At 39.3% G+C, this 27,243-nt stretch overlaps 1 protein-coding gene across 1 annotated transcript in view; it reads right to left on the bottom strand.

The window, feature by feature from the left end:
* Positions 1 to 27,243, bottom strand: part of CSMD1 (CUB and Sushi multiple domains 1) — a 1,868,278-nt gene that overhangs the window by 436,931 nt on the left and 1,404,104 nt on the right. The window contains exons 13-16 of the mRNA XM_006137767.5: positions 14,657 to 14,839; positions 10,383 to 10,709; positions 9,197 to 9,391; positions 1,959 to 2,097 (exon numbers count right to left, since the gene is read on the bottom strand). Of these exons, the coding sequence (XP_006137829.3) occupies positions 1,959 to 2,097; positions 9,197 to 9,391; positions 10,383 to 10,709; positions 14,657 to 14,839 (844 nt within the window). The remainder of the gene's footprint in view (positions 1 to 1,958; positions 2,098 to 9,196; positions 9,392 to 10,382; positions 10,710 to 14,656; positions 14,840 to 27,243) is intronic.

The raw sequence follows: 27,243 nt of genomic DNA on the forward strand, positions 1-27,243 counted from the left end.
AAAATGAAAGAAAGTACCATGTTTGTAGGTAATGGTGTTATAAATGGAAAAAAATTCCCAGTCAGCCCCATTATACTTTACATATCGATTAATATTAATCCATTAAAAACACTCATACACCAAATTCAGTTACAGACAAAGGATATTCAGGTCTCAGATTTTTTTCTCTTACCACTCAGTTTATATTTCTTACCTTTCAGAAGCTCATAAAAAGAGGAATAACAAATTCATTTAGAATTCAAAGGAATCTTTATGATCTCCTGATTATCACGAAGGTGAGTAAATATTGAGGTGATACATGGGGAGGGATATGTGAGGTCACATACCCTCCCAGATTTGCTGTTTGGTTTGTACTAAGCATGTTTAATAACTTTGCTAAAGCTGGCTGCCCACACTCTACCCTTCCTTCCCCCAACTCATGCATTGGTCGGCCTCTGAGGCTTTGTCTACACTACAAGCTTTTTCTGGAAGAGGCAATGCAAATGAAATGCTGATTAGCATTTTATCACTCTTCATTTGCATAATCTACTCTGAGCCATTTTTGCACAAAAACAAGCAGCATGACCATGGCCGTTTTGTGCAAAACCCCCTTTTTGCACAAGATCCTTATGCCTCTATCCCTTTTTTAAATGCCTCCTAACATTCTATTTGCTTTTTTGACTGCTGCTGCGCACTGAGTGGATATTTGGTGAATTCTGTGTCAGCTCACGCTGCTGTTGTTGTTGTATTCAGATTCACTATTACAGACCTGCTCCCTCCAGAGGATGGCATTCTAAAGGGAACTCTTTTTCCTTCCCTCACATTCAGAATAAAACAAACAGAATTTCCAGTCCAAATCATTCTGAGCATAGTGCTCCAGCAGGAGGTACTATGATGCCCTAAACTGCAGAAGATTTCACTAACAAAACAATATGTTGTATTGTCCAGTCTTTTGCTACTATCTTTGGACTATTTTAGTGGATTTTGGCATACTAAGGAGCATTTGATCTGGCAACATCAAAACCACTAGTGTGATAATTTATATATCAAATGCTGTTCTCACTGTCAGAAGGCTAGAAAATTGTATTTGGTAATTGTGTATGCGCATTGTAAGACATATAGTACATGCAAAATCCTCTATTTTATAATCTAGAAAAACTATTTAAATTATTTAACAAATTAGTACTTCTTTGCCTTGTTATATACTGATCTTATTAATCTGTGCAAACATTTATGAATGCTAGATGCTGCTGATGGCAAGATACTTTTTTTTATAAGTACTTAGGTTTTCCATCTGAGTCTTGTTCTTTTTGGGAGGAAAAGGTTTAGTAATCAATATATGTTTATTACCCTTCTTGAGGTTCAGTAGTTGTTACAGCATTTGTTTTGGGCAGAAAAAAGTAAGACTCTTGATAGGAAACAGGCTCAGTTATGCTATTATTAATTTCTAAAAGCACAAGAGTTTTAAATAAATTGTATGTGAAGAATTATAGGTCTTGAATTTTAAATCAACCAGAAAGACTGACCCATCATCCAAACTAAAATGAAAAAAAAAAGGTCTTTTTCCTTCACCATTAATTTTCCTCTCAGTAATGCTGGTATAAAGTTGCAATTGCTCTGTCAGCTACTAATTGTTCTGAAATTTAGTCACCTATATAGAGGTACTGGGTAAGATTCTACTCTTGATTATACCACTGTAAATCCAATGTTATTGATTTGATTTCAGGGGATTTATATTGGCAAAAATGAGAGCAGAATTTGGTACAGTGAATATGTATGTGTCTAGTGAAAGTTCAAAATTTTTAAACTGGGACACAGACCACAGAGTCAGAGATTTCATGCAGGAACAATTAATGCAGTGTTCCATATCCCCCACTTCTTTTCTTTGTTCTTCCCTTCACACACTTTTGCTTTCAAAATGTGGATACTGTGAATTTGTGTTGAGATAGGTCTTGTTGTTTGACTTCTGTTGTTCTCACCTGTCAAAGGTGATTTTAATAGAATGTCCTGGTCTTGCTTCAATCACCCATTCACAACTTAGTGAGTCCTTGTAATATCCAGGCCATCCTGGTGGCAAGATAACCCCACTTGATGCTGTTAAATGTCCACCACATGGTGCTGGGAAACAAAAGCATAATTATGTAGTGAAATATATGCCTATATTACAGTTAAATGAGATGATAAACCAGACACCCAATGTTTAGTTAACAGTTAAGAAATCTGAAAAACAAGAACAAATGATATGCATTATATAATACCACTAATCCTGCTACCTTATTTTTCCGTAAAAAGCCCAAACTCTTGTCTTTTAATAGTATAATTTTTGACATCATGTCTTTCCAGAGCTCATGTAGGACTTGACTATAAACCTTTCTGAGAAGTTGGTTGAGTAGTACATTACTTCACAATTAATTATTTAGTTTAACTATTCACCATGGCTGTGTCTAGACTGGCAAATTTTTCCGCAAAAGCATGTGTTTTTGCGGAAAAACTTGCCAGCTGTCTACACTGGCCGCTTGATTTTGCGCAAAAGCATTGATGTTCTACTGTCCAAAATCAGTGCTTCTTGTGCAAATGCTTTGATGTTCTCGTTTGGGCAAAGCCCTTTTCTGGAAATGTTTTTGCACAAGAGGGCCAGTGGAGACAGCTAAAAACTGTTTTGTGCAAAAAAGCCGCAATGGCAAAAATGGTGATCGGGGCTTTCTTGCGCAAAACTGTGTCTAGATTGCCACGGACGCTTTTCTGCAAAAAGTACTTTTGCAGAAAAGCGTCCATGCCAATCTAGACGCTCTTTTCCGTAAATGCTTTTAACGGAAAAACTTTTCCATTAAAGCATTTGCGCAAAATCATGCCAATCTAGACATAGCCCTATAGGTTTCCACAGAACAGTACACAGATAAAGGAACAAGGACCCTGCCCCAAGTAATTCACAATTGATGGGTCTGATTTCACTACCTTTGTTCACATTGAGTAGTACCCTTACTAATTGAGTCATAATTGAAATCAATGGAGCTTCTTGTCTTAAGGATCTTGCAAAAGTCTGGAAGAAGCGTAACAGAGCTCTAAAACCACACATACAGACAAGGGAGAAATGCACCAGTTTGGGAACTGAGGAAGAAGCTGTAACATTGTGTTCCAAGAACCCCTTCAAGCTTTGGTGTATAGCGTGGATAGGGGTTGAGAATGAAGGCAAGAGAAGTTTATCAAGAGTGGACCATGGCACACAGCTCTGGGGAGATTCTAAGCAGCAATGAAGGCTTAAAAGTCTGGGGCTAGGCTTCCCTAATTAAGATAGACCTGTTTATGCTACAACAAGGGCCAAAGAGCTGCTCAGGATTTGGAGGGTATCGAAGTTGTATTAAAAGGCATTTTAGCTCCACCTTCCTCCTGTACTGCATTGCACAAAATCTTACTCCAAATCTTCAGTCTTTTCATACTGTGACAGGTACACCGACAACATCATATAAAAATTAATATTATGAAGCTATGACAAGTGAATTAATGGTTGTATCTGTGCTATACTGTGTGTAACTGAATATGCACTCACTAGGGATTATTCCGATTTTACGCAAGATATATGCTAGTAAAGTTGTATTGATCTCTGTGCAGTTTTTCCCTGAGTTACATTAGTTTGAATAAGTACAGATTAAGGCCCATGGATGAAATATTAGCTAGCAGAATGCAACTAGACTGCACTCTCTTAAAGATGACAAAAAGTGCAATTTATTCTATATCCTTTAAAAAAATCAATTTAGTCTTATTAAAACTTTGTTGATCTGCACCAGATAAAACATTATCCTGTGCAGAAGAACTTTTCACACATCACTTATTACAATGATTGCTAAATGTGCTTGAAAACAGAACATAACAGAGTAGCTCAATCAAGTCATGGGCAAGCACAATCAGATCAAATTATCTCCAAACTACCCTGAAGCAATGGACACTTGGCTTATAACTCCCATCAGTAAAGAGAATCCTTTTGTCATCAGAAGAAAAGAATCTGCACTGAGAAATAGCTTTTAAATAAAAAATGACATTTTTATTTTCAGTTGAAAGAACTGCATTCACTGAAAAACTATTAGCCTTTAGATTGATGAATTAAGACCCTGATCCTGTTCCTGTTGAAATCAATGACAAATGTCCTACAAGCTTGAGTGGGAGAAGGATAAAGCCCTTGGCTGTGTCCAGACTCCATGCCTCCGTCGACGGAGGCATGTAGATTAGCCAGCTCGGAAGAGGGAAATGAAGCCGCGATTAAAATAATCGCGGCTTCATTTAAATTTAAATGGCTGCCCCGATCTGCCGATCAGCTGTTTGTCGGCAGATCGGGAGAGTCTGGACGCGATGCCCCGACAAAGAAGCCTTTCTTCATCGACACAGGTAAACCTGGTTTCACGAGGCTTACCTGTGTCGATGAAGAAAGGCTTCTTTGTCGGGGCATCGCGTCCAGACTCTCCCGATCTGCCGACAAACAGCTGATCGGCAGATCGGGGCAGCCATTTAAATTTAAATGAAGCCGCGATTATTTTAATCGCGGCTTCATTTCCCTCTTCCGAGCTGGCTAATCTACATGCCTCCGTCGACGGAGGCATGGAGTCTGGACACAGCCCTACAGAGGTATTTTCTTAAAGACAAATCATTTCAGTATGTGTTTCTTCCCTGCTAGTTCTTTCTCTATATTCTCAACATGGTTCCTTTGCCTGTGTGTAACACTGACAAGCAGAACTCTAGAACTTGGGACTTCTAGAGTTTAGCACACAAGCCTTTACAGCTTGAGCTATAAAGCCAGTTGGTTCTCAGCTAGGGCTGTAGAGAAACTCATTCTCTCTATAAGTGGTCTAAGTGCCTCTACATGGGATAGTGAACCACACCCAGTAGGTATGTGGGTTACATGTGCACCTTTGAAAACTTTCTAATGAAGTTTTACAATGACGATATAAAGAGGATATTGACTACTGAACCAGCTAGGTGCACAGATTTTTTTTTTAATTCAGAAAACTATGTTTGATAAAGTAACCCCCTTGGAATAGACTGTTCTCGCTCTAGGCAAAGCTGCTCCATTGAGCAATTGATTATATGGCCCTATTAAGATTCAGAATCTTGCTAGTGCAGCACATAAACTCGCATCTAGCACAACATATCAAATTGCTGCCTTTTTTTAAGCATCTCTAATGCACACAATCTTTCAAGGAATAAATTCTTGCACAGCCACAATACTGACAAAAACATGGGCTGCATTTTTAGTTGGTATAACTCAGTGTGGCAATACTGACATCAACAGAACTAATACAATTTATACCACTGAAGGTCTAACCCTTTATCTACAAAAATACATTATCTCGGTGAATGTCAGAAACAATCTGTCAACAGAGGATATGCAACTTCTTGACTATAATGTTTACATAAGAAGAATGTCTCAGAGGGTAGCCACGTTATTTTATAACTGAAATTAAAAAAAACACCAAAACAACAACAAATGGTCCTTCGGAAACTCAGGGTATGTCTACACTGTCATCCTAGTTCGAACTAGGATGGCTAATGTAGGCATTCGAACTTGCAAATGAAGCCCGGAATTTAAATATCCTGGACTTCATTTGCATGTTCCCGGGCGCTGCCATTTTTAATTGCCCCGTAGTTTTAAGCAGAAATTAAAATGCACAGTGACTAGAGCCAAATCCCTGAAAGCTGAATGGAAACTTTTTAAAGACACCATAATAGAGGCCCAACTTAAATGTATACCCCAAATTAAAAAACATAGCAAGAGACCTAAAAAAGAGTCACTGTGGCTTAACCATCATGTAAAAGAAGCAGTGAGGAACAAAAAGGTATCTTTTAAGAAATGGAAGTCCAATCCTAGTGAGATAAATAGAAAAGAACATAAACACTGTCAAATCAAGTGTAAAAATATAATAAGAAAAGCAAAAAAAGATTTTGAGAAACAGCTAGCCAAAATCTCAAAAAGAAATAACAAAATGTTTTTTAAGTACATTAGAAGCAGGAAGCCTGCTAAAAAACCTGTGGGTCCCCTAGATGATCAAGCTATAAAAGGAGCAATCAAGGACGATAAAGCCATTGCAGAGAAACTAAATGATTTCTTTGCTTCAGTCTTCACGGCTGAGGACGTTGGGGAGATTCCTGAATCTGCACCGTCCTTTGTGGGTGATGAATCTGAGGAACTGTCCCGGATTGAAGTGTCATTAGAGGAGGTTTTGGAACAAATAGAAAAACTTAATGTTAACAAATCTCCGGGACCGGATGGCATTCATCCAAGGGTTCTAAAAGAACTCAAATGGGAAATTGCTGAGCTATTATCTGTGGTTTGTAACCTATCGTTGAAATCGGCTTCCGTACCTAATGACTGGAAGGTAGCCAACATGACACCAATATTTAAAAAGGGCTGTAGAGGTGATCCTGGCAATTACAGACCGGTAAGTCTAACTTCAGTACCGGGCAAATTAGTCGAAACAATAGTAAAGAATAAAATTGTGAAGCACGTAGAAGAACATAATTTGTTGGACAAAAGTCAACATGGTTTCTGTAAAGGGAAATCCTGTCTTACTAATCTGCTAGAGTTCTTTGAAGGGGTTAACAAACATGCGGACAAGGGGGATCCAGTAGATATAGTATACTTGGATTTTCAGAAAGCCTTTGACAAGGTCCCTCACCAAAGGCTCTTGTGTAAATTACATGGCCATGGGATAAGAGGAAAGGTCCTTTCGTGGATTGAGAACTGGTTAAAAGACAGGAAACAAAGTGTAGGAATAAATGGTAAATTTTCAGTTTGGAGAGGGGTAACTAGTGGTGTACCCCAAGGGTCAGTCCTGGGACCAATCCTTTTCAACTTATTCATAAATGATCTGGAGAAACGGGTAAGCAATGAGGTAGTAAAATTTGCAGATGATACAAAACTGTTTAGGATAGTCAAGACAGAAGCAGACTGTGAGGGACTCCAAGAAGATCTCACCAAATTGAGTGATTGGGCAACAAAATGGCAAATGAAATTTAATGTGGATAAATGTAAAGTAATGCACATTGGGAAAAATAACCCCAACTATACGTACAGTATAATGGGGGCTAATTTGGCTACGACAAATCAGGAAAGAATCTTGGAGTTATCGTGGACAGTTCTCTGAAAACTTCCACACAGTGTGCAGCGGCGTTCAAAAAGGCAAATAGGATGCTAGGAATTATTAGGAAAAGGATAGAAAGTAAGACCCAGAATATCTTACTGTCCCTGTATAAAACTATGGTACGCCCACATCTTGAATACTGTGTACAGATGTGGTCTCCTCACCTCAAAAAAGATATTTTGTCCTTGGAAAGGGTTCAGAAAAGGGCAACTAAAATGATTAGGGGTTTGGAACGGGTCCCATATGAGGAGAGGTTAAAGCGACTGGGACTTTTCAGTTTAGAAAAGAGGAGACTGAGGGGGGATATGATAGAGGTATATAAAATCATGAGTGGTGTGGAGAGGGCCGATAAAGAAAAGTTATATATTAGTTCCCTAAATAGAAGAACTAGAGGACACCAAATGAAATTAATGGGGAGCAGGTTTAAAACTAATAAAAGAAAGTTCTTCTTCACACAGCGTAGTCAACCTGTGTAACTCCTTGCCAGAGGAGGCTGTGAAGGCTAGGACTATAATAGAGTTTAAAGAGAAGCTAAATAATTTCATGGAGGTTAGGTCCATAAAAGGCTATTAGCCAGGGGATAAAATGGTGCCCTTGGCCTCTGTCTGTCAGAGGCTGGAGAGGGATGGCAGGAGACAAATCGCTTGATCATTGTCTTCAGTCCACCCTCTCTGGGGCACCTGGTGGTGACCACTCTTGGTAGACAGGATACTGGGCTAGATGGACCTTTGGTCTTATGTTCTTATGAATTACCTGCCCACGGCTACCCGCAGCACAGACTAGGTAGTTCGAATTAAAGCTCCTAATTCGAACTACCGTTACTCCTCATTGCAGGAGTAACATTTTTTTGTTAGTCTCTAAGGCACTGCTGAGCCATTCATTATTTTGTAAGAAGACTTGTTACTTATTTCTTGGCTTAAAGTTTGTATAATGCCCTGCCAGTTACCTGTTAGAAAATAACAGATTTGGCTTGTTCTGACCATAGTTCCCTCTAGGCTGTGTTCCTGTGAAGCCTCACACAAAAAATTCTACACCAGTTTTCCTCCTTCACAGAGCCACGCAGAAGCACTTATTTTCCTGCTAGAAAGTAAGTGGCATGGTGGGCAAAGGGGATGGAAGGTACTGTGGGGGGTGGGGGGAGAAGGGCACAGTGTGTCAGGACATGCTGGAAGTGCAGGGTCAGGATGAGTGCACAGCTGGGAGGAAAATGCAAGGGTTGTGATGAAGGGGGTACTGTGCAGTAGTCAAGGCAAAGAGGGCAAAATGCAAGGTTAGTGGTAAAGGATGCACAGGATGGGGGTGCAGGAGTTGGAGAGCCCATGGATGCGGCAATAGTGGGAGCAAAGCTTGGTGGGAGCGAGAATGGGTGTCAAACTGGGTGGTTTTCAGGGTAGGTACATTCAGGATCATGCACCGTTTTAATTACCTCTTGTTTCTTCAAAAAAAATTAAATTATATAATCTTAGAGAGAACACTGATTATGACCATTACATTTTTAATTATATTTGGCACAGCACAGTGAGGTAGTGTTCTGTACACCCGATCTAATCTTTTTCGAGGCTAAGAAACAAAATGTGGAGTTCTCAAACCAACAAATTTTGGAGCTATAATGACACTTCGGAATTTAAAACATATGCCTTTAATAGATATATTTTTAAAATTTCAGCGCTCTACAGATGGTACTTTATTCTTAGAATGAGGTATATACAGGAAATCCCTGACTTCCGACCACCCTAGTTATGACTTTCCTGCACTTACAACTATTTTTGTAAGTGCAGAATGGGCCAAAATCCCCCTGTTTATGTCCTCGGCCTGCATTTACGATGGCACATGGTGCCTATTGTAAATGAGGATTAGAGTTACGACGCCCCCGACTTGCGATGATTCCCCAGGAACCAATCATATTGTAAGTCAGGGGCCACTTGTACTGTCCTGAGATATTACACACTATTCTCTGTTTACTGAAACTGTTCTAAAAAAGCCAAACAAACTGCTAAACAAAAGCCAAAAATTATGAAAAGGAAATAAATAATTAAATAGTTATACTATGCATGGAAGTAGCTATAAAAGAAGAATTGTGTCCTTACCTTCACAGCGTGGGACAGTAGAGCTCCACACAACATTTCCATCCTGCATAATGCAGGTTATGGACTCAGAGCCTTGAGTTTTAACAAAGCCATCATCACAATGAAAAGAAACTGAACTTCCCAGAAGGAATCTGTCTCCAAAGCGTCTTCCATTTATTGGGATTCCAGGATCATGGCATTCATTCTGACCAAAAGCTAATTTATAACAAAACCAGACAAACAAACAAACAAAAAGCAGAACAAAACCCTCATATTAATTGTGCAAGTATGACAAAAATTCAGCATTAAATCTGCCTACATTAACACACAATACACTTAAGATAGGCAGGAGGAGGAACGTTAATTGTATGTATTTGGCAAGACATTCACAGCCTTGTAGACTGATTTATCCACAGAATGTAAAAATCACAGGCTGCAGGAGAACAAGCTTCAGTGCCAATTCACCTTCCTGACCTAAGTGGAGCATCTCTTGGAATAAGAAAGCAGTTTCCATGCCTATTCTCTTCTTGCCTTACCTGAAACTTCCAAAAGTTTGTTGCCAGTGTGGTGGTGGTACTTTCAAGATGACATTTTTATCACGTATTTCAATAAAGAACACCTTAGTATACGTTTAAACTGCAACACTATTTCAAAATAACTAGCATTATTCCGAAATAACTTAGTCTGCATCTACACAGCAGGAAGTTATTTTGAAATAGTGTCAAAATACTGTCAAGCTGGAGGACTTACTCCAACTCCTGTCACCCTCATTGTACGAGGATTAAGGGAAGTCAGAGGAAGAGTCCTCTATTTCGAAATAAATGCTGTGTAGACACTCCCTATTTCGAAATAAGCTATTTTGAAATAAGATATGCAATTGACGTAGCTCAATTTGCGTAGCTTATTTCAAGTTAAGCCCTGCAGTGTAGGTGCACTCTTAGACTTAAGCAGTTCATTAAATATCGGAAGGACTAATTACTCAGTACCATATTTAATTATGCAATTTTACACACACACACATACACATCCCATAGTAGTTACTTATTTTGAGAAATTTTTAAATAAACAGTTATTGGTTATTAGATGAACATGAGAGAGAGAGAGAGAGAGAGAGAGAGAACATCAGGTATTGCAGAGATTGCTTAATTCATCTTTGCATTATTGTGATCATAAAAATGGTTTAATTAAATGTTATACAGGCACTTACTAGTATAAGTAATATTAAAGCCTCTTCCAGTGGTAGAGTGATCTGACTGAAATTCAAGTCTTACTATGTGCCCACTGCTAGCCAGCTGGGAAGGGACCTCATTGCCAGAAAAAGTGCCAAGGGCTGGTAAATCAGAAATCCCATCATCCTTTACTGCAAGGTAGTCAAACTGAGGCTCCACATCAAAATCATTGAAAATTAGATGAATCCTGCTTCCTGGCTCCGAAATAATCAACCATACACAGTTCATGTTGTTCCCATACTCCTCAGGATAGTTTGGTGAAAGAATAATTCCAGATGGTGTAGTGAAGTTGAAGAAGCAAGAAACTGAGAGACACAATAATAGATTGTCAAAATAATATGTAGAAATAATGCAAAATATATTTTTTTACTTTCATTTGCTGTGGAAAATGGATGGTTTTAAAGATTGTGTTAACAAATCATGACTCCTGCTAGCTAGAGTTCATACTGTGATCACATTTAATAATGCCAGACTACCGTGGTCTAGCATTTCATCTTTTTTATGAATTTATCTTTTTTTTGTGTTCCTCACATGTGGTTAAATGACACTTTCAGAGCTTTCAGGGTATTTATTTCTAGAAATACAAACTGAATACATTTAAAGAAAATATATAACAATAGTGCTGTGAGCTAAGTGATTGTGCATAAAGCTAGTAGTATCTGGCTGCACATCTGCTGGTCTGAAAGGAGTAAGGAGGATTTTGTGAACAGTACTGTTACAAATCACAAATGAAATGCAGAGCCAATTTCTGCCCGTGAGCCATAAGCTCATGCTGATATTAGTGCAAGTCTCCTCTTGCCTGAGATGGTGGTCTAAATCAGCAGTGGGCAAATACTGGCCCATGGAACAGATCCAGTGCTGCCACCACTGTACAACCTGTACCTCTGCACTTGTAGGTGCCATTGGACACAGATCACCGGTCCCAACCAATGGGAGCTGCAGGAAGTGACACAGATTGGGACACCATTTCCCATAGTTCCCATTTGCTGGGAACAGCAATCCACAGCCAATGCGAGCTGCAATCGCCCATGCCTGCAGAGGCACAGGTAAATATAGCATTGGCAGCCCACCAGGGGATAACCCTGGGTGAACTGCTGCTGGCTAATTGCCCACCAGTGGAATAAAAGGTTCCAAACAAGAATGTCCGGTATGGCCATGATTCATAAGCTCTCAGTGGCACAGCTGTACCAAAGAAGTTGTGCCATTGTAAGATCACTCATGCCTCCCATCAATATAATTAATCCACCTCAATGCTCCCAGCAACTAATAAAAGCACCTTAGCATTGCCACCAACATCATAAAATTACTTCAATGAGCAGCAATTGAGGAACAGGAGAACTTCTCCCACTAACATAGCACTGTACACACTACCACTTATGCTGGCAAAACGTACATCACGCAGTGGGTTGTATTTTCATATTTCTAGTGACATAAATGTTGCCAGCATAAGTGGCAGTTTAGATATGGCCTAAGCCACCTCTGAAATGGAGGCAATATATGCTCAGTTCTGTTATTGGCAAACTCTGGTATCCGGTGCAAGTGGGAGAAAAGGGGTGAATCAGGATTTGTTTTTATTCTTACACTTTTGGGATGGCTTACTCCCCAAGCCATGCTAACAAGGAACAGTTCATTACAGTATTCAGAACTGTGAATGGTATCTGAGCAAGAAGTACAGAGGAATGTTCACTGAACTCCACTCAAGGTCTAGACCTTATTTATCCCTTACCGTGTTTCAAATTGAAAGCAATATTGTGACTATTTAATAATACATGGTTTTGTCTTAAAAGACTTTTATGTAACATGTTTTGATGAAAATGTTTTTCCCCAAAACTAAAAATGTTAAGTTAAACTGATTATTGATATGCTAAGAGCTATTATTTCACTTCTGTGCAAATGCATGTCTCAGTGCATACACATATATATATAGTGGCTGCGTCTAGACTGGCATGATTTTGCGGAAATACTTTTAACGGAAAAGTTTTTCCGTTAAAAGTATTTCCGCAAAAGAGCATCTAGATTGGCACGGATGCTTTTGCGCAAAAAGTGCTTTTGTGCAAAAGCATCCGTGCCCAGTATAGACGTACGTCTGTGCAAGAAAGCACCGATGGCCATTTTAGCCATAGGGCTTTCTTGCACAAAAAATTAAGGTGCCTGTCTACACTGGCCCTCTTGTGCAAGAGGGCTTATTTCTAAGCGGGAGTATCAAAGTATTTGCGCAAGAAGCACTGAATTCTTACATTAGAACGTCAGTGCTCTTGCGCAAATTCAAGCAGCCAGTCTAGACGCACCCTATGAGTCTATGATTCTCAGAAGGCTGCCTCACACTTCTGCACAATCTCTTTAAAACAAAGGGTACCGTATATACAAATTATGTCAGCTAAATACACAAAATATAGAATCACAGTCAATGGCGTGTGTCCTCTGACTTGCGAAGGATCATGAAATAAATGTGTAGGTGCAAAGTTGAAACAACAGTGAAATCCTGGCCCACTGTATAGAGCACATACAAAAAAAATGGGAGAAAAATAAAATGCTTGATCTCAATTTTAAAACAGCTAGTAATTTTAAATAAATCTTTAAAAAAAAGCTTTGCATGATAACCAATTTTTGAACAGTGTAAACTTAGATTTGCATAAGTTTTTATACATTTGCTGAACCACTCTCACTATTAGTAAAGGTAGCATATTTTTATATGGAAAAATTGCATAAAGCCATTTCTTCTACTGTCAATAATTACAAAAGTAAAATAGCCTACTTGTCTCAAAAGAGAAATTTGATAATTGTTTAAAACACTCAAAGAAATATGAAATGTATTATTTAAAATATTTTTAAAAAATGACTAATGACTTTTTCAAGCAAAGTTATTTATAACTGTAGTTTTGAAGTAGTTGAACTAATGTAAATATGTTTACACCAGCATAGCTTACTCATACATAAAAAAGGGATATAGTTATGCTGGTAAAAAAACCCCCACAAAAGTTGTACTGTTATAACTCTTTATATAACTGTAAACCTCACCCCCCCGCCAAGATAGCTAAATTTTTACAAAAGCTGTGTGTGTAAGACCAGTGTTAGAAATGCAAGCCACATTATCTTTCAACGGGACGTATGCTCCAAACTGCTTTTGAAAATGTCCCCCAAAGATAACCCTGTGATGCACATGTAAAACTACAAGAAAATGGAGAAGATAGAGAAAAAGTATATTTTACCTGCCCACCAGCAAATAATTGCTCTGTTTTACTTCTGAATTTATATATACTTACATCATATCAATTCACCCAAAGTGCAAACTGGATTATAAATAATTTTTATTGGCTAAAAGAAAAGAAATAACATCCACTGATCTTACTTATCATGTTCTTTGCTGGATAACATCTTATTGCTTAAATTATCATAGAATTTAATAAAGTTGTTGAAAAAAAGAGACTACTGACACATGCATACAGAGTACTTCACCCTGCCAGAATCACTAGATATGTGCTCTTATGTCCTACTGAACTCTTAGATGTTATTAGCAAGCTCTCAATTAGGGTTTTAGTCAACTCACATTTACACTAAGGCTGTGTCTAGACTGCATCCCTTTTCCGTAAAAGGGATGCAAATTAGACACATCACAATTGCAAATGAAGCGGGGATTTAAATCCCTCCCACTTCATTTGCATAAACATGGCTGCCGCTTTTTTCTGGCTCGGGGCTTTGCTGGAAATAAGTGCCAGTCTAGACGCGGATCTTTCGGAAAATAAAGCCTTTTCTGAATGATCCCTTATTCCTCTTAAAAAAAGAAATAAGGGATCTTTCGGAAAAGGCTTTATTTTCCGAAAGATCCGCGTCTAAACTGGCGCTTTTTTCTGGCAAAGCCCCAAGCCAGAAAAAAGCGGCAGCCATGTTTATGCAAATGAAGCAGGAGGGATTTAAAAGTGGCAGCCATGTTTATGGGATTTAAATCCCCGCTTCATTTGCAATTGTGATGTGTCTAATTTGCATCCCTTTTACGGAAAAGGGATGCAGTCTAGAGACAGCCTAAAAGTATTAAATGTTTCAATCAAATACAAAATGAGGGAAAGAAATTAAAACGGCTCTATGTGAAGTTCCCTATAAATGACCAACAATTAAGCCATCTAGCAGAGGTATCACTGAACAAGTCTTCAAAGTCTTGTCAAATGTTTTCTTTCTGGTGAATTGCAAGTGACAAGAAAAGGAATAAGCTGAGGTCAAGAATTAAGGAGGAGGGAAAAATCAAAGCAATTCTTACAAACACAGCTGGGTTTGTTGCCAGACCACTGGTTATTTTGTTGACATGTGATTGTTCTCTCTCCCACAAGTTCAAATGCTGCCTGACATTCAAAGGTAAGTGTGTCTCCATGCAGAAAACTATTGCCAGTCCTTTTTCCATATGATGGTATTCCTGGATCTCCACAACCTCCTTTCTCAATTTCTGAGTTTAGAAGAGATAAACAAAATATTTAACATATGCATATATTTGCATATCATGCATATTTCAATAACAAAATCTTCAAACATTTAGCAATATGTCCATAAATAATATTTTAAATAATAATAGACCACAAAATAAATTTACTTGTTTTTGAAAATTTTATCCCAAATAATCAAAAACTGATTATATTAACTGACATTACATTTCCTTTAGGAATGTTGTGAAAAAATAGATATGCTATCTTGCTCAGCAGATCCGTTCACTAAACCCAATCCTGCATCACTCATGGGAATAGTTCTCCCATTGATTTTAGAGGGAAAGGATTGTTGTGTTCCTTGCTTCCCATTATGCCTATTCACTTCCTTGAGACAAAAGTGGTTCTACCACTTTTACTCATGGTAGCAGTACATCCAGTACAGTCATAGAGTGATGGATCATATTCTGTTTTATTCATAATATAATGTAGACAATAATTCTTCCAAGCTGTGCGTCATATTTACATCTGTGTAATTCTTGGTATATCTGAGGACAGAATTTAAAACAACTGGGATTGCCCTAGTATAACCATGGACTCTAGTGGGTTTTTTAGATTCTTTTACTGGCTATGATGATTTAGCAAAAAAGAACACATCTTGACTTCCAAACCCCAGATGCACTTTGAAAGGCTGGTAATTATGGCATAAAAACAAAACAAAAACAAAAGCATTTTCTGGACAGTCCTAGAAGTATGCGATTCAAGCAAAACAACACAAGAAAGCTGAAACCTAACAATATGTTACACTCATTTTTCAAAATAGAACCACGGTATTTTCCAAATATAACCAACTCTATGGGAAATAGTGAAATGTTTTAAATTATGTTTCCTAGACATATTAAGGTCATATGTCAACTTTTGCATAATCAAAAATAATATAAATGAAGGCATGCTGAGAATTAACTAATATGGATTATAATATGAAAGTTAAACATCAAATACATTTGCAACTTTCAGCTAGTAATTAATACAGAAATATTATCTTGCAAAACCAACATTGAATAAGAAATTGTGTTAGGGATAACCACAAAATCCATCCTCATTGAATATTATTAAATGTTACTAATTCTCGAACTCCATTAAAAAGTTGGCTACATTTTCAAATGCTACTGAATTAACAATGTTAAATCCCAAAAACTAGGATCTCATTCCCCTTCTCCATTGGAAATGTTTAATACAAAATAGTGCATCAAGTTGGATATATTACCATTAACGTAGTCAATCCACTGTGTTTAAATCCTTTAAAGTATCTGTGAACAGATTGCTAACCAATATGCAGAAATATCTGCCATACATTTTCACCAGAGTATATGAAATTCATCGGCAAAGGGGGATTATACATATTTTACTAGCAATTACAAAATTGAACTTTGGAGAGAGAAAAAATTACAGCAGCTACTCCACTAATGAGCTACAAGTAGTTTTGAAATCAGCTGCTATATGTAAAAAAGATCTGTCTGTATCACTAGAAATCTAAACCACATGAGAAGCCAGTATTAAAAGAATGTTCATGTTTTGTGACTCATACACAAATATATAAAAACACCAGTTATAAAAGAGGAACTGCATCTCTTTAAAAAATGGTAATACCTACAAAAATGACATGAACACTGATCCACTAAATCTTTTTCGGTACCTGCAGTTGTGCACTATCATTTAATGACAGTGCTAATGAGAGTCAACCAATTTTAACTTTAAACTAACATAAGTAATCAATAGAGAATTATTACTGCTTGCAGTAGAGTAGAAGCTATGAGCTCAGTTCAAGATATGCCTTTGCAATGAATGATCCTAAGCACTACACTCCAAAGACTGTATAATGCCTTGTGGCATATCGGAGCTGCAATGTCTCAGAATGAGCTCTGGAAGCACAATTCCCTGCAGGACCTTCACAGCAGCACATCTGTGAACCATTTCTTAAGTGATTGTTGTGAATGTCCCTTTCTATGTCTGACCAACTTTGTGTTTTCCAAACTAAAGAAATATGAGTGACCCTGATTTAACACTGAAATAAAAGAGGGGAATGGGTGTTCAGTAACTCTCAGAAGTTATTCCCATGAGAGGATGCTGGGGCAGAGAACTAAGGTTTTCAAAGCAGCTATATAGATAACGCCTTTTTTTAAACGATAGTGCAGTATTATCTTTACCACATAGCTAGACAGAATGCTGAGTTTGGGGCTTAGATATTCAGAATCTCATTTATTATATGTTTACCATTATATGTAGCTTTTTATTGAAAAATTAATTTGTTTAACAAAACATGCAAATTAATGTGACGGCAAAGTACTCTCTGGCTTTTTCTGAGATGCCATCATCTACAACTTCATGCTGAGTATATGAAGATACAGAAGGGACAAGGAAGAACAGAACTACTTGAAACAACATGCATACTTTGCACATGCATACACATCACCTTTCATCTAAGAATTCCTAATTCTGTAGAAGCAATTGGATGTGGATGAAAATATTATTTAGATTTTTATGTGTCTATTTATTTTGCTGCTTGATTTGCAAACAGAAATGGACAACTGCCTAAATATTATCATTTCTTCCAGCAAGATGGGAAGATTTTCTAAAAAGTTGAATTCTAATTCTTGCAACATTTCAGGTAAATTAATATTGTAATTGCTGTTTTACATATAGGTAGAGAAATGATTTATTTAAAATCCTCACAAATCAATACAAGAGACAGGAGCTTATTGTCTTACTAAAAAATAGCTTCTCAACTTTCCTGCCTTTCTTTCAAGAGGTGACTTGATGATGGCATGTAAGTCCTATCTCTGAAAAAAATAAAACTAGATTCTAAAAGTAATTTTAATCAAGAAGAGAATGGCATAAAAAGTGGCTGGAGCCAGAGGCACTAGAAGCAGAGAGGCCAAGGAGGCTGTACCTTCACTACTCCCCACCTCCCCCCAATATTCGAAGTAGAAATTAGCACACATATTTAACCACAAGGGTTGTTAGCCATTGAAACTCCTCACTAAGGGGAGTGATGGATTCTCTATCTCTTGAAGCCTTCAGATTAACACTGTCTGCCTTTTTGGGAGATATGCTTTAGACCAGGAGTGGGTAAAATCAAGTCTGGGACCAGATCCAGCACACCAAGCATTTCTGTGCGGCCCACCCAGCTAATTAGCAGAGCATACATACTTACAGCTGGCAGTGTGTGTTCAGTTGCCCCTCACTCCCACCTTGCTCAGTCCTGCAGCCAAGTTGCTCCCAGGATTCTCCTAACATTGCAGAGAAGGTGAGGGTCCCTGTACTCAATATCTGCACCTGTAACCCATCTCTGCAGTTTGGAAGAGGAAGACACACAGTGGAGCTGCTCCAATCTGAAGCATGGATAATGACTCAGAGGAGTGCAGGGCAGGAAAGGAGGAGACAACAGATCAGGACAGATTTCTCTTAATGAGATAGTGTGTGGCTTCTCTCGGTAACTTACCCTTCGGCAGCAAGCGCACATATTCTTCTGTGTCACTGTCACATACCCAAAGTCTGTCTCTGTGCTGTACACACCAATCTGTTTCTCAAAGTTTGTCTCTTACACACAAAGTGTCTCTCTTCCATGCTCATACATACTGTCTTTCTCTGCAAGTCCCTGCCCCATCCTTCCTGTCCGAGGCCTCACCAATTCCAGAAGACTCAGAGCCAGACTGTGACCATGTACCAAAATTTGTGAATTGTTCCCCCTGCAAAAATTATTGCCTACCCCTGCTTTAGACAAACATTCAATACAAAATTCAATACAAGAGCAATCAGTCAAAAATTACATAAGGAAGGAATTAGGAAGGAGCAATCAGTTTCACACACACAGAATGGGAAGCAACTGTCTAGGAAGGAGTACTGCAGAAAGGGATTTAGGAGTCCTAGTGGACCACAAACTAAATATGAGCCAACAGTATGACACTGTTGCAAAAAAAGTAAACATTATTCTGGGATGCATTAACAGGAGTGTTGTAAAAAAGACACAAGTAGTCATTCTTCCACTCTACTCTGCATTGATTAGGCCTAAGTTGGAGTATTGTATCCAGTTTTGAGCACCACACTTCAAGAAAGATGTGGACAAATTGGAGAAGGTCCAAAGAAGATAAAAAAAAATGATTAAAAGTCTAGAAAACATGACCTGTGAAGGAAGATCCGAAGAATTGGTCTTGTTTAGTTTAGAAAATAGAAGACTGAGGGGGGACATAATAGCAGTTTTCAAGTATCTAAAAGGGTATCACAAGGAGGAAGGAGAAAAATTATTCTCTGGCCTCTGATGATAGGACAAGAAGCAATGGGCTTAAATTGCAGCAAGGGAGGTTTAGGTTGGCCATTAGGAAAACCTTCTTAACTGTCAGGATGATTAAACACCGGGATAAATTGCCTAGGGAGGTTGCGGAATCTCCATCACTGGAGATACGTAAGAGCAAGTTGAATAGACCTATATCAGGGATGATCTGATGGTGCTTGGTTCTGCCATGAGAGCAGGCGATTGAACTTGATGACCTCTCGTGGTCCCTTCCAGTTCTATGATTCTACATGGCCTATATTATAGAGCAGCTCATTCTAAATGAGCCGATGTTCTCTTTTGACCTAAGGGGGAGGGGGGAAATTATGAAAGTTATATAATTTTTTTCTCTCTCAAAACTACTCAACTTTGTTACATCATGCTGTATTATTGATGTTAAACTTGAACAAAGAAAATTACCAAATTACTTGCTTTGATTTTAATATCAGAGGGTTAATCCTTAAACAGAGACAAGTACCTACAAGATCTTTATCCGGCATTCTTAAAGTTACAATATTCACCTGGGGAGGTGAGGAACAGATAGACAGAGCCAGATGGGTATCCATAAGTCACCTATTTCAGGATAGGCTAAACAAGGAAAATAACACAACACCACTATACATCTTCTACAGCCCCCACTCAAAACCTCTCTAACACATCATCATGTGATCTACAACAGGGGGGCAAACCTATGGCTCCTAAGGCAAATAGGGAGCCAAATTTAGCTCTTTTGCAGCTTCAGCTTGGCCCCCTTTCCCCTCCCCCTACACCAAGAAGACCATGCTGGTTCTGCAGCCTTGCATTCCCCTGCAAGAGTGGAGCACAAGCACTGGCTTCCTGGGAAGGGGGCAGGGGGGAGCTCCCTGAAGCTCCCTGCCAGATCCAGCCTACGGGGAAGAAGCAGAGCCAGAAGCAACTCCACATGCTGCTGGTTCCCTTTCCCCTCCTGGGGGGAAGAGCAGCAAATGAACGTGCTTCTTGGAGGCTTTCCCCATTGCTCCCATTGGGTGAAATTCAGCCAATGGGAGCAGTGGGAAGCAATGCCCAGGACATGGTGCTGGCAATGGTGCGAAAGCAAGTAAGTGGCTCTTAGCCCCTCCAAGCTGAGACTCTGGACCCGCAGCCCTCTCACTCACCTCCCTGCTGAGACCCCCACACCCCCAGGTTGCTCACTTATGGTCTTGCTCAGACCCTGCACCCCCAGCCTGCTCATTCATACCCCCTCAAATCAAGACTGCACACCCCTATACCCCTCCACCAAGAACCCACCCCCTCAGCCCCCTTACTCACTGCCCTGCCAGGATCCCACGCTCCTACCCTCTCATACATCCCCTCCATAAAGATTCCACACCACCACCCTGCTCCTGCACCCAACCTTGCTCCTGCACCTCCCCCCTGGCCAGACACCCTAACCCCAGCCCACTTCTGCACCCTCCCTCCTGTCCCCATAGCCTACTCCCAAGCCTGCTCCTGAATCCTCCCTTTACTCCTACACCCACCCTCCTGGCCAGACTCTGCACCATCCCTTGCTCCTGCCTCCTCCCCCTGGCCAGCCACCCTAATCCCGGACTGCTCCTGCAGCCTATCTCCCACCCAGACCTTGCACCCTCACCCCCTCCTACACCGTACCTCTCACCCAGATCCTGAACCCCCCATCACTATGACACTCACTGGCAGCCCTGTCCCACACACTGAACCCCTCACTTTTGGCCCTACCCCAGAGCATAGGGTGTCCACAAAATCCACTAACCCTGGAAACCCAGAAGAGTTAATCTGGCCTGAGGCATTCAACCTCAGTCCTCCTTGCCCCACCTCCCCCACCAAGGGGCTGGAGTACCAGGGGAGTGAGGTGTTTTAGTTGGGGGCCACATCAGTGAGGATTAGGGAATTTTGGAGGGATTTTTTTGTTGCTTCTCAATTGTGTGGTCCCCAAAGGTATGTCTATACTAGCCCCCTAGTTCGAACTAGGGTGGCTAATGTAGGCATTCGAACTTACAAATGAAGCCTGGGATTTAAATATCACGGGCTACATTTGCATTTTCCTGGGCGGGCGCCATTTTCAAATCCCCTTAGTTTGGACTGACTGCCCGTGGCTACACGCAGCAGTCAGAAATTAATCTGAACTAAATCCTTAGTTTGGATTAACTGTTACTACTCCTGCAATGAGAACTATTATTTCAATTCATTATTTCAATTCATCCTCAAGCCAGTACCACGCTCTGTGGTTTGCAGGCTGCATCAGAGGAAAGAAAAGGGAGCTGCCCTCTGGCCAACCTAGTAGGAGAGCCTGAGCTTGTTTTTTGTATAACTCAAACCTCCTAGAGAAAGCTTTTAAAGTGAAGAACATCAAAATAAAAAGCTATTCTATGTTGTTTTGTTAACCTACTTAAAGTGGCAATACAAACACCATTCCTTTACGATTATTATCTGTACTCATTCAATCCCAGACTTCTTTTGATCTAAGTGATTAGAGTTGTGTGAACTTTATGAAGTTTGCAAACAAGCTCTCAAATTCCAATTGAAACACCAGCTTCCTCTGTTTACGGAGAATATTAGAGTAAATCTTATTCACTTTTTTCCAGCTTTCATGTTTTCTTTTTCGGTGCTTTGGGAGAAAGCTTTTCATCTTGTTTGTAAACTAGTAATAATAACCAACTTTGGGAGCTTATTCTCTTCTTATATGGGCAGAGTGACAAGATTAAACTCCCACACACATTAAAATTAGAAGATTGTAGACATTTAAATTTAATCAAATTCCTTTTTTGCCATTTTGTTTTATTTTCAAGGGAAGAACTATGGCAGTTTCAAAACAAAGTTTAACCTATGATTAAGAAGGAACTGAGTGTATATGACTACAAACCAAGCCTTTCTAGATGAGAAGTCTTTGCATGACTTGAAACTACAACACTGAAATATTAAAGTAGTTGATCAGTGAGTCCATGAGATAACTTTTGTGATTCTAACATTGTTGGTTACTATAGCAATTTGACATTGTTTCCCTGTTGATTGATGATGATTGTATTCTTCTTATTAAGCATGATTTACCATTATGTTTTCAAACATTTCAGGTGATGTTTTAGTGAAATACCATCATCTGACAAAAAGTCATATGAAAAGGGAACCCATTATGAAAACTTTAGCTTAAAATATTAATAGCAAATAACATTTTATTGATTCATTTGAATATCCTGAACTAAATCAAGACTTAATATTCATTTATATATACTTCATAAATATTTTAAACAACAGGGCAGATCCAACAAAGCATGTTTTTTATTGTGATGTTCAGTTTAGAAGACACTAGTGCAAAGACAAATATCCTTGTAACCTTTTCTGAAATTCAGTTTCGTTACTCAAAGGGCCAAATTCATGAATTGTATATTGATCACAAATAAATCAATAGAGTATTTAGGGAGGTTGAGAGTTAAAAAGTGGTAACTGGGTAACTATAAAAATAGAGTTTTGGACAACTGGAAATATATATTTATGCACTCGGGAAATTGAATGACCCTTTCTGACCAAATATGCTCTAAATTGTCTTCAATGAGGGAAGACACCTACAAATTCCCTGTTAAGGAATAGAGAAAATTCAGAATCAATCCATGACTTTAGATACAGCAATCTCTGACAGCACTGATCTTTGGCAGCCTCATTTTTCACGTTCAGCGATAGTCTTTAAAGTCTCTGTCGGAACTGAGTCCAAATTTTCCTTTTCCAGAAACAAGGTTGCTAGGGATATTCTCAAGAAAAGGTCCTTCCTCCTCCATGAATCCAGCCTGGAATATCCCAAATCTGTTTGAGTTGGGTTTATTTTTTGGGCGGGGAGAGGGAGGTTCTTTTGTACAATTAATGGTGGGAAATTAATTGCAAGTGTATGGAGCAAAATGAGCAAGACTCACAGATATATCTTTTTAATCCCAGGTAGACACATATTTTGCATCAGGCTAACATATTAGGGTGAATCAATGTATGACAATCCTGACAAAAATTAAATCACTTTGCTATATGTGATAGTCCTATTTTCAAAAGTGACTTAGATCATCAGTGTCCAAGTTATTAGAGCTGAATGAGATTTAGGGTCTTCTAAGCCTAAGTGACTTTTGAAAACTGAGTTCCTAAATCACTTAGCACTTTAAAATTTTACTCTAAGACGCAAAACAACAATACCTAGCTGTTATATAGTACTTTTTATCAATGGATCACAAAACACTTTATAAAGGAGGTCAGTATCATTAGCCGTATTTTATAGATGTGAAAACTTAGTCACAAAGAGGCAAAGTGACCTTCCCAAGGCATCCAAGTGGACAGTGGTAGAGCCAGAATAAAAAACTCTGATTCATAGGCCACAGTGAATGGGAAGAATCTGCAAATACAGTAAGTCCTTCACACACATGATCAACATGTGGAACTTATTGTGAGGGCAAGTTGTGAAGGCTAGAAGTATAACAGGGTTCGAAAAATAATTAGATAAGTTCACAAAGGATAGGTCCATCAATGGCTATTACGAAGATGGTCAGGCATGCAACCCCATGCTGTGGGGACCCCTAGATTCAGGCATCCAGAAAATCAGAGTGGACAAGAGGGAATAGATCACTTGTTGACTGTCTTTTCTGTTAATTACCTCTGAAGCACCTGCCTTCATCCACTCAGCCAAAAGACAGGGATAATGAATTAGAAGGACCATCAGCTTGACCTTGTATGGACCACCAGTTTGACCATTTATGGACAATTGGTATCTGATTAAATAGACATATTGACATGCCTAAATCAATGACAATTATTAGTCAATTCTATGAAAAATATGGGATTTAGCTATACTAATAGACTTGACATTATAAAAAATAGCCAATATGTGTGCACCAAAATAATAACAATAATAATAATAATCACGCAAAATGCAGAATTTAAAAATTAAAATTATGAAAAAAACATATTATATTTGACTTTGTTTGAAAGAAAATAGTCTTTTATTATTTCACATCTCACCCAAAACATCTTTAAAATATACTATGAGTGTGTGTGTGTGCGCATCTTCCCAAATTCTACTTTTTGCTGAAGAAAATGCAATAGACAGAACTGCTCAAGTATTTTTAAGTATGTCTCAAAAATAGTCTAACAAAATTATAATACCAAGGGAGAGAGAAGAAGAAAAAAAGGAATAGGAGGGCGAAGAAGAGGAGCAGCCATCACAGATAACTACCGGATACTTGGTTAACAGTGAAAATTATATAGCATTCACCATTTTTAATACTGACACAGTAGAACTACACATGTTAAATTGGGAATGTTTTTGTTCCAGGACTGTGGCTTGCAAACTCTGAGCAGTGAATTTTACAACTCGATACACAATTCAAACTTTACTTTATGAAATATTTAAATATCAGTTTTAAAATTTGTTTTTCATTTACTCTCAAATGTTGAGCACTTGAACGATCACAGATTTCTATACCACTAAGTTGAAAGCTAAAGCTATTTTGAAATAGAACAAATATCTGTAGTCATTATTTTCCATTATGCATCATCTCTTCTGAATAAGCTATTATTTGTTTGTGTTATTTAAAATTAATAGTTTACTGCTTCAAATAAAAAGGACTCACAAACACATTCATTCAATCTGCCCTGCTTGCCACTCACAATTAATTGTACAATTTGTGTTCCAATGTATGGGGTGAAAAAAGTTTTAACAGGAAATCTAGGTATGAAATAAATCATCTTCTTCAAAATAATACCCTGAAAGAAGCAGGAATCAACCACTTAAACTTGCATTATGTCAGAAATCTATATTTTTGCAATCATAAGGATTACGGTATCATTTACATGAAAGTGTTTAAAATCTGTACAAGGATATTGAGCTTGATGCTAATGGGCATAGAACTTAACTTGCCTTAAAAATGAATTTAACCTGGGCCTCCTACCCAGACTATCAAAGAAGGATGAGATTATGGACTGTTCCTCACAGCTTTAATAGATGAATTGTACTTTTGACAGCTATGCAACACTTTTCATATTTTCTGAATCTCAACAGAAAACTCTGAATCTTTTTGACCCTCATTTGTTTCAACAATCTGGTCCTGATTTGCACCACTGTGATACTTTCACTCCACCAGCTAGTGTATTTGAAATTAGTTCATCTTTATTTGGTCTTGATTTATAGCCTAAGTTTACAAAACACTGAGGTATCAGCATGTTTTTCTTGTTTGAAATGTAACACATTTGAACGCACATACTAAAAGAAAGGAAGGAAAGTTTAGAGCACTTTACACTAGAGCTCAATTCTAGGTAAGCAGTAATTGAATACAGTTTAATATGTTATATTCACTTAGTTACATATTTAATGTAAATAACACCCAAAAGCTTTAGGACTTTGTACCTCAACATAGTTTAAAAGGAATGTTTTCAGCTATGTTTTCATAAGTTTCATGATTTATACATACTAGCAGAAATGACAGCACCACAGAACATCTGCTAGGTATGTGAGATTCACCTAATCAGAAGATACAGTGATTGGGTTAAGGTGATTAGTATATTACAGAATGGCAAGGGCTGGAAGCCTGCAGGTTTCAACTCTGAAGCCCTGTTCAGAGAGAAAGGTATAATAGAGTCTGCATATGAGAGTCTAGGTCTCCATATTAAGACAAGACAGGGTTGCAATAAGGTTAATTTGAAGCTAAGATATACCAGTACCAATACATATCAGGTTCCCTTACTACCACGGGGTACGTCTACACTACAACGTTAATTCGAACTAACTTAGTTCGAATTAGTTAATTCGAACTAAGCTAATTCGAACTAACGGATCCAGACTAAAAAACGAGTTCGAATTAGCGTTTTGTGGACCTTGAACCAGGCTTAAGGATGGCCGGAAGCAGTGCCGGCAGGGCATCAGAGGAGGACTTAGAGTGTGGAGATGCTGTCTCAGGCTAGCCGAGGGCTGTGCTTAAAGGGTCCCGACCCCCACCCCGGACAGACAGTTCTCAGGGGTGCCCCACTTGCAAAGCAGTCCTGGCTTGGATTGCTCGAAGTACCACACTAGGCACATCACAGCACTCGGCCATCAGACCGGCTGCACTTGCTGCAGGCTGCCATCTGGGGAGAGGGGACAATTGGGGGGTTGCAGGAGAGCTTCCACCCCCAGAAGCCTGCAGAGCCAGCCCAGTCCTCCCCATCGGGGGCTCGTACCCCATTCCTCCCTCACCTCCTTCCACTTACCCTTCCCTAGCCCCTTTTCTTGATGTACAAAATAAAGGACAATTGTGTTCAAAAATGGAATCTGTCTTTATTGAACAAAACTGGGGGAGACTGGGAAAAGGTTGTGGGAGAGGGGAAGAGAGAGGGTGGGAGAGGGGAGGGCAACTAAAATGATCAGGGGTTGGGAACAGGTCCCCTATGAAGAGAGGCTAAAGAGACTGGGACTTTTCAGCTTAGAAAAGAGGAGACGGAGGGGGGGACAGGATAGAGGTCTCTAAAAGCAGGAGTTGGGTGGAGAGGGTGCATACAGAAAAGTTCTTCATTAGTTCCCATAAAGAAGGACTAGAGGACGCCAAAGGAAAGGAATGGGTAGCAGGCTTCAAACTAGTAACAGAAAGTTGTTCTTCACAAAGCAAAGAGTCAACCTGTGGAACTCCTTGCTGCAGGAGGCTGTGAAGGCTAGAACTAGAACAGAGTTTAAAGGGAAGTGAGATCAAGTGATGGAGGTTGGGTCCGTGGAGTGCTATTAGCCAGGGGGTAGGAGTGGTGTCCCTGCCCAAGGTTTGTGGAAGGCTAGAGAGGGATGGCACGAGACAAATGGCTTGGTCACTGTCTTCGGTCCATCCCCTCCAGGTTTCCTAGGGTTGGCCGCTGTCGGCAGACAGGCTACTGGGCTAGATGGACCTTTGGTCTGACCCAGTACGGCCATTGTAAGCTCAGGGCTCAGGGTCGGGGTCTCAGTGGACCACCTTGATTTTCATACACACCTGCTCCTGGGTGGCCAGGCTGGCAGCTCTCCTACCCTAGCCGGCCACTTTCCTGTGCCTAGTGTGGAGATCGTGGACGAGGTCCACGATGTCCGCACTAGCCCAGGCAGGTGCCCACCTCTTGCGGTCCTGGGCAAGCTCCCAG

This window comes from Pelodiscus sinensis, chromosome 3 (assembly GCF_052426305.1).
Source record: "Pelodiscus sinensis isolate ZL-2025 chromosome 3, ASM5242630v1, whole genome shotgun sequence".
In the NCBI taxonomy this organism is placed as follows: Eukaryota; Metazoa; Chordata; order Testudines; family Trionychidae; genus Pelodiscus; species Pelodiscus sinensis.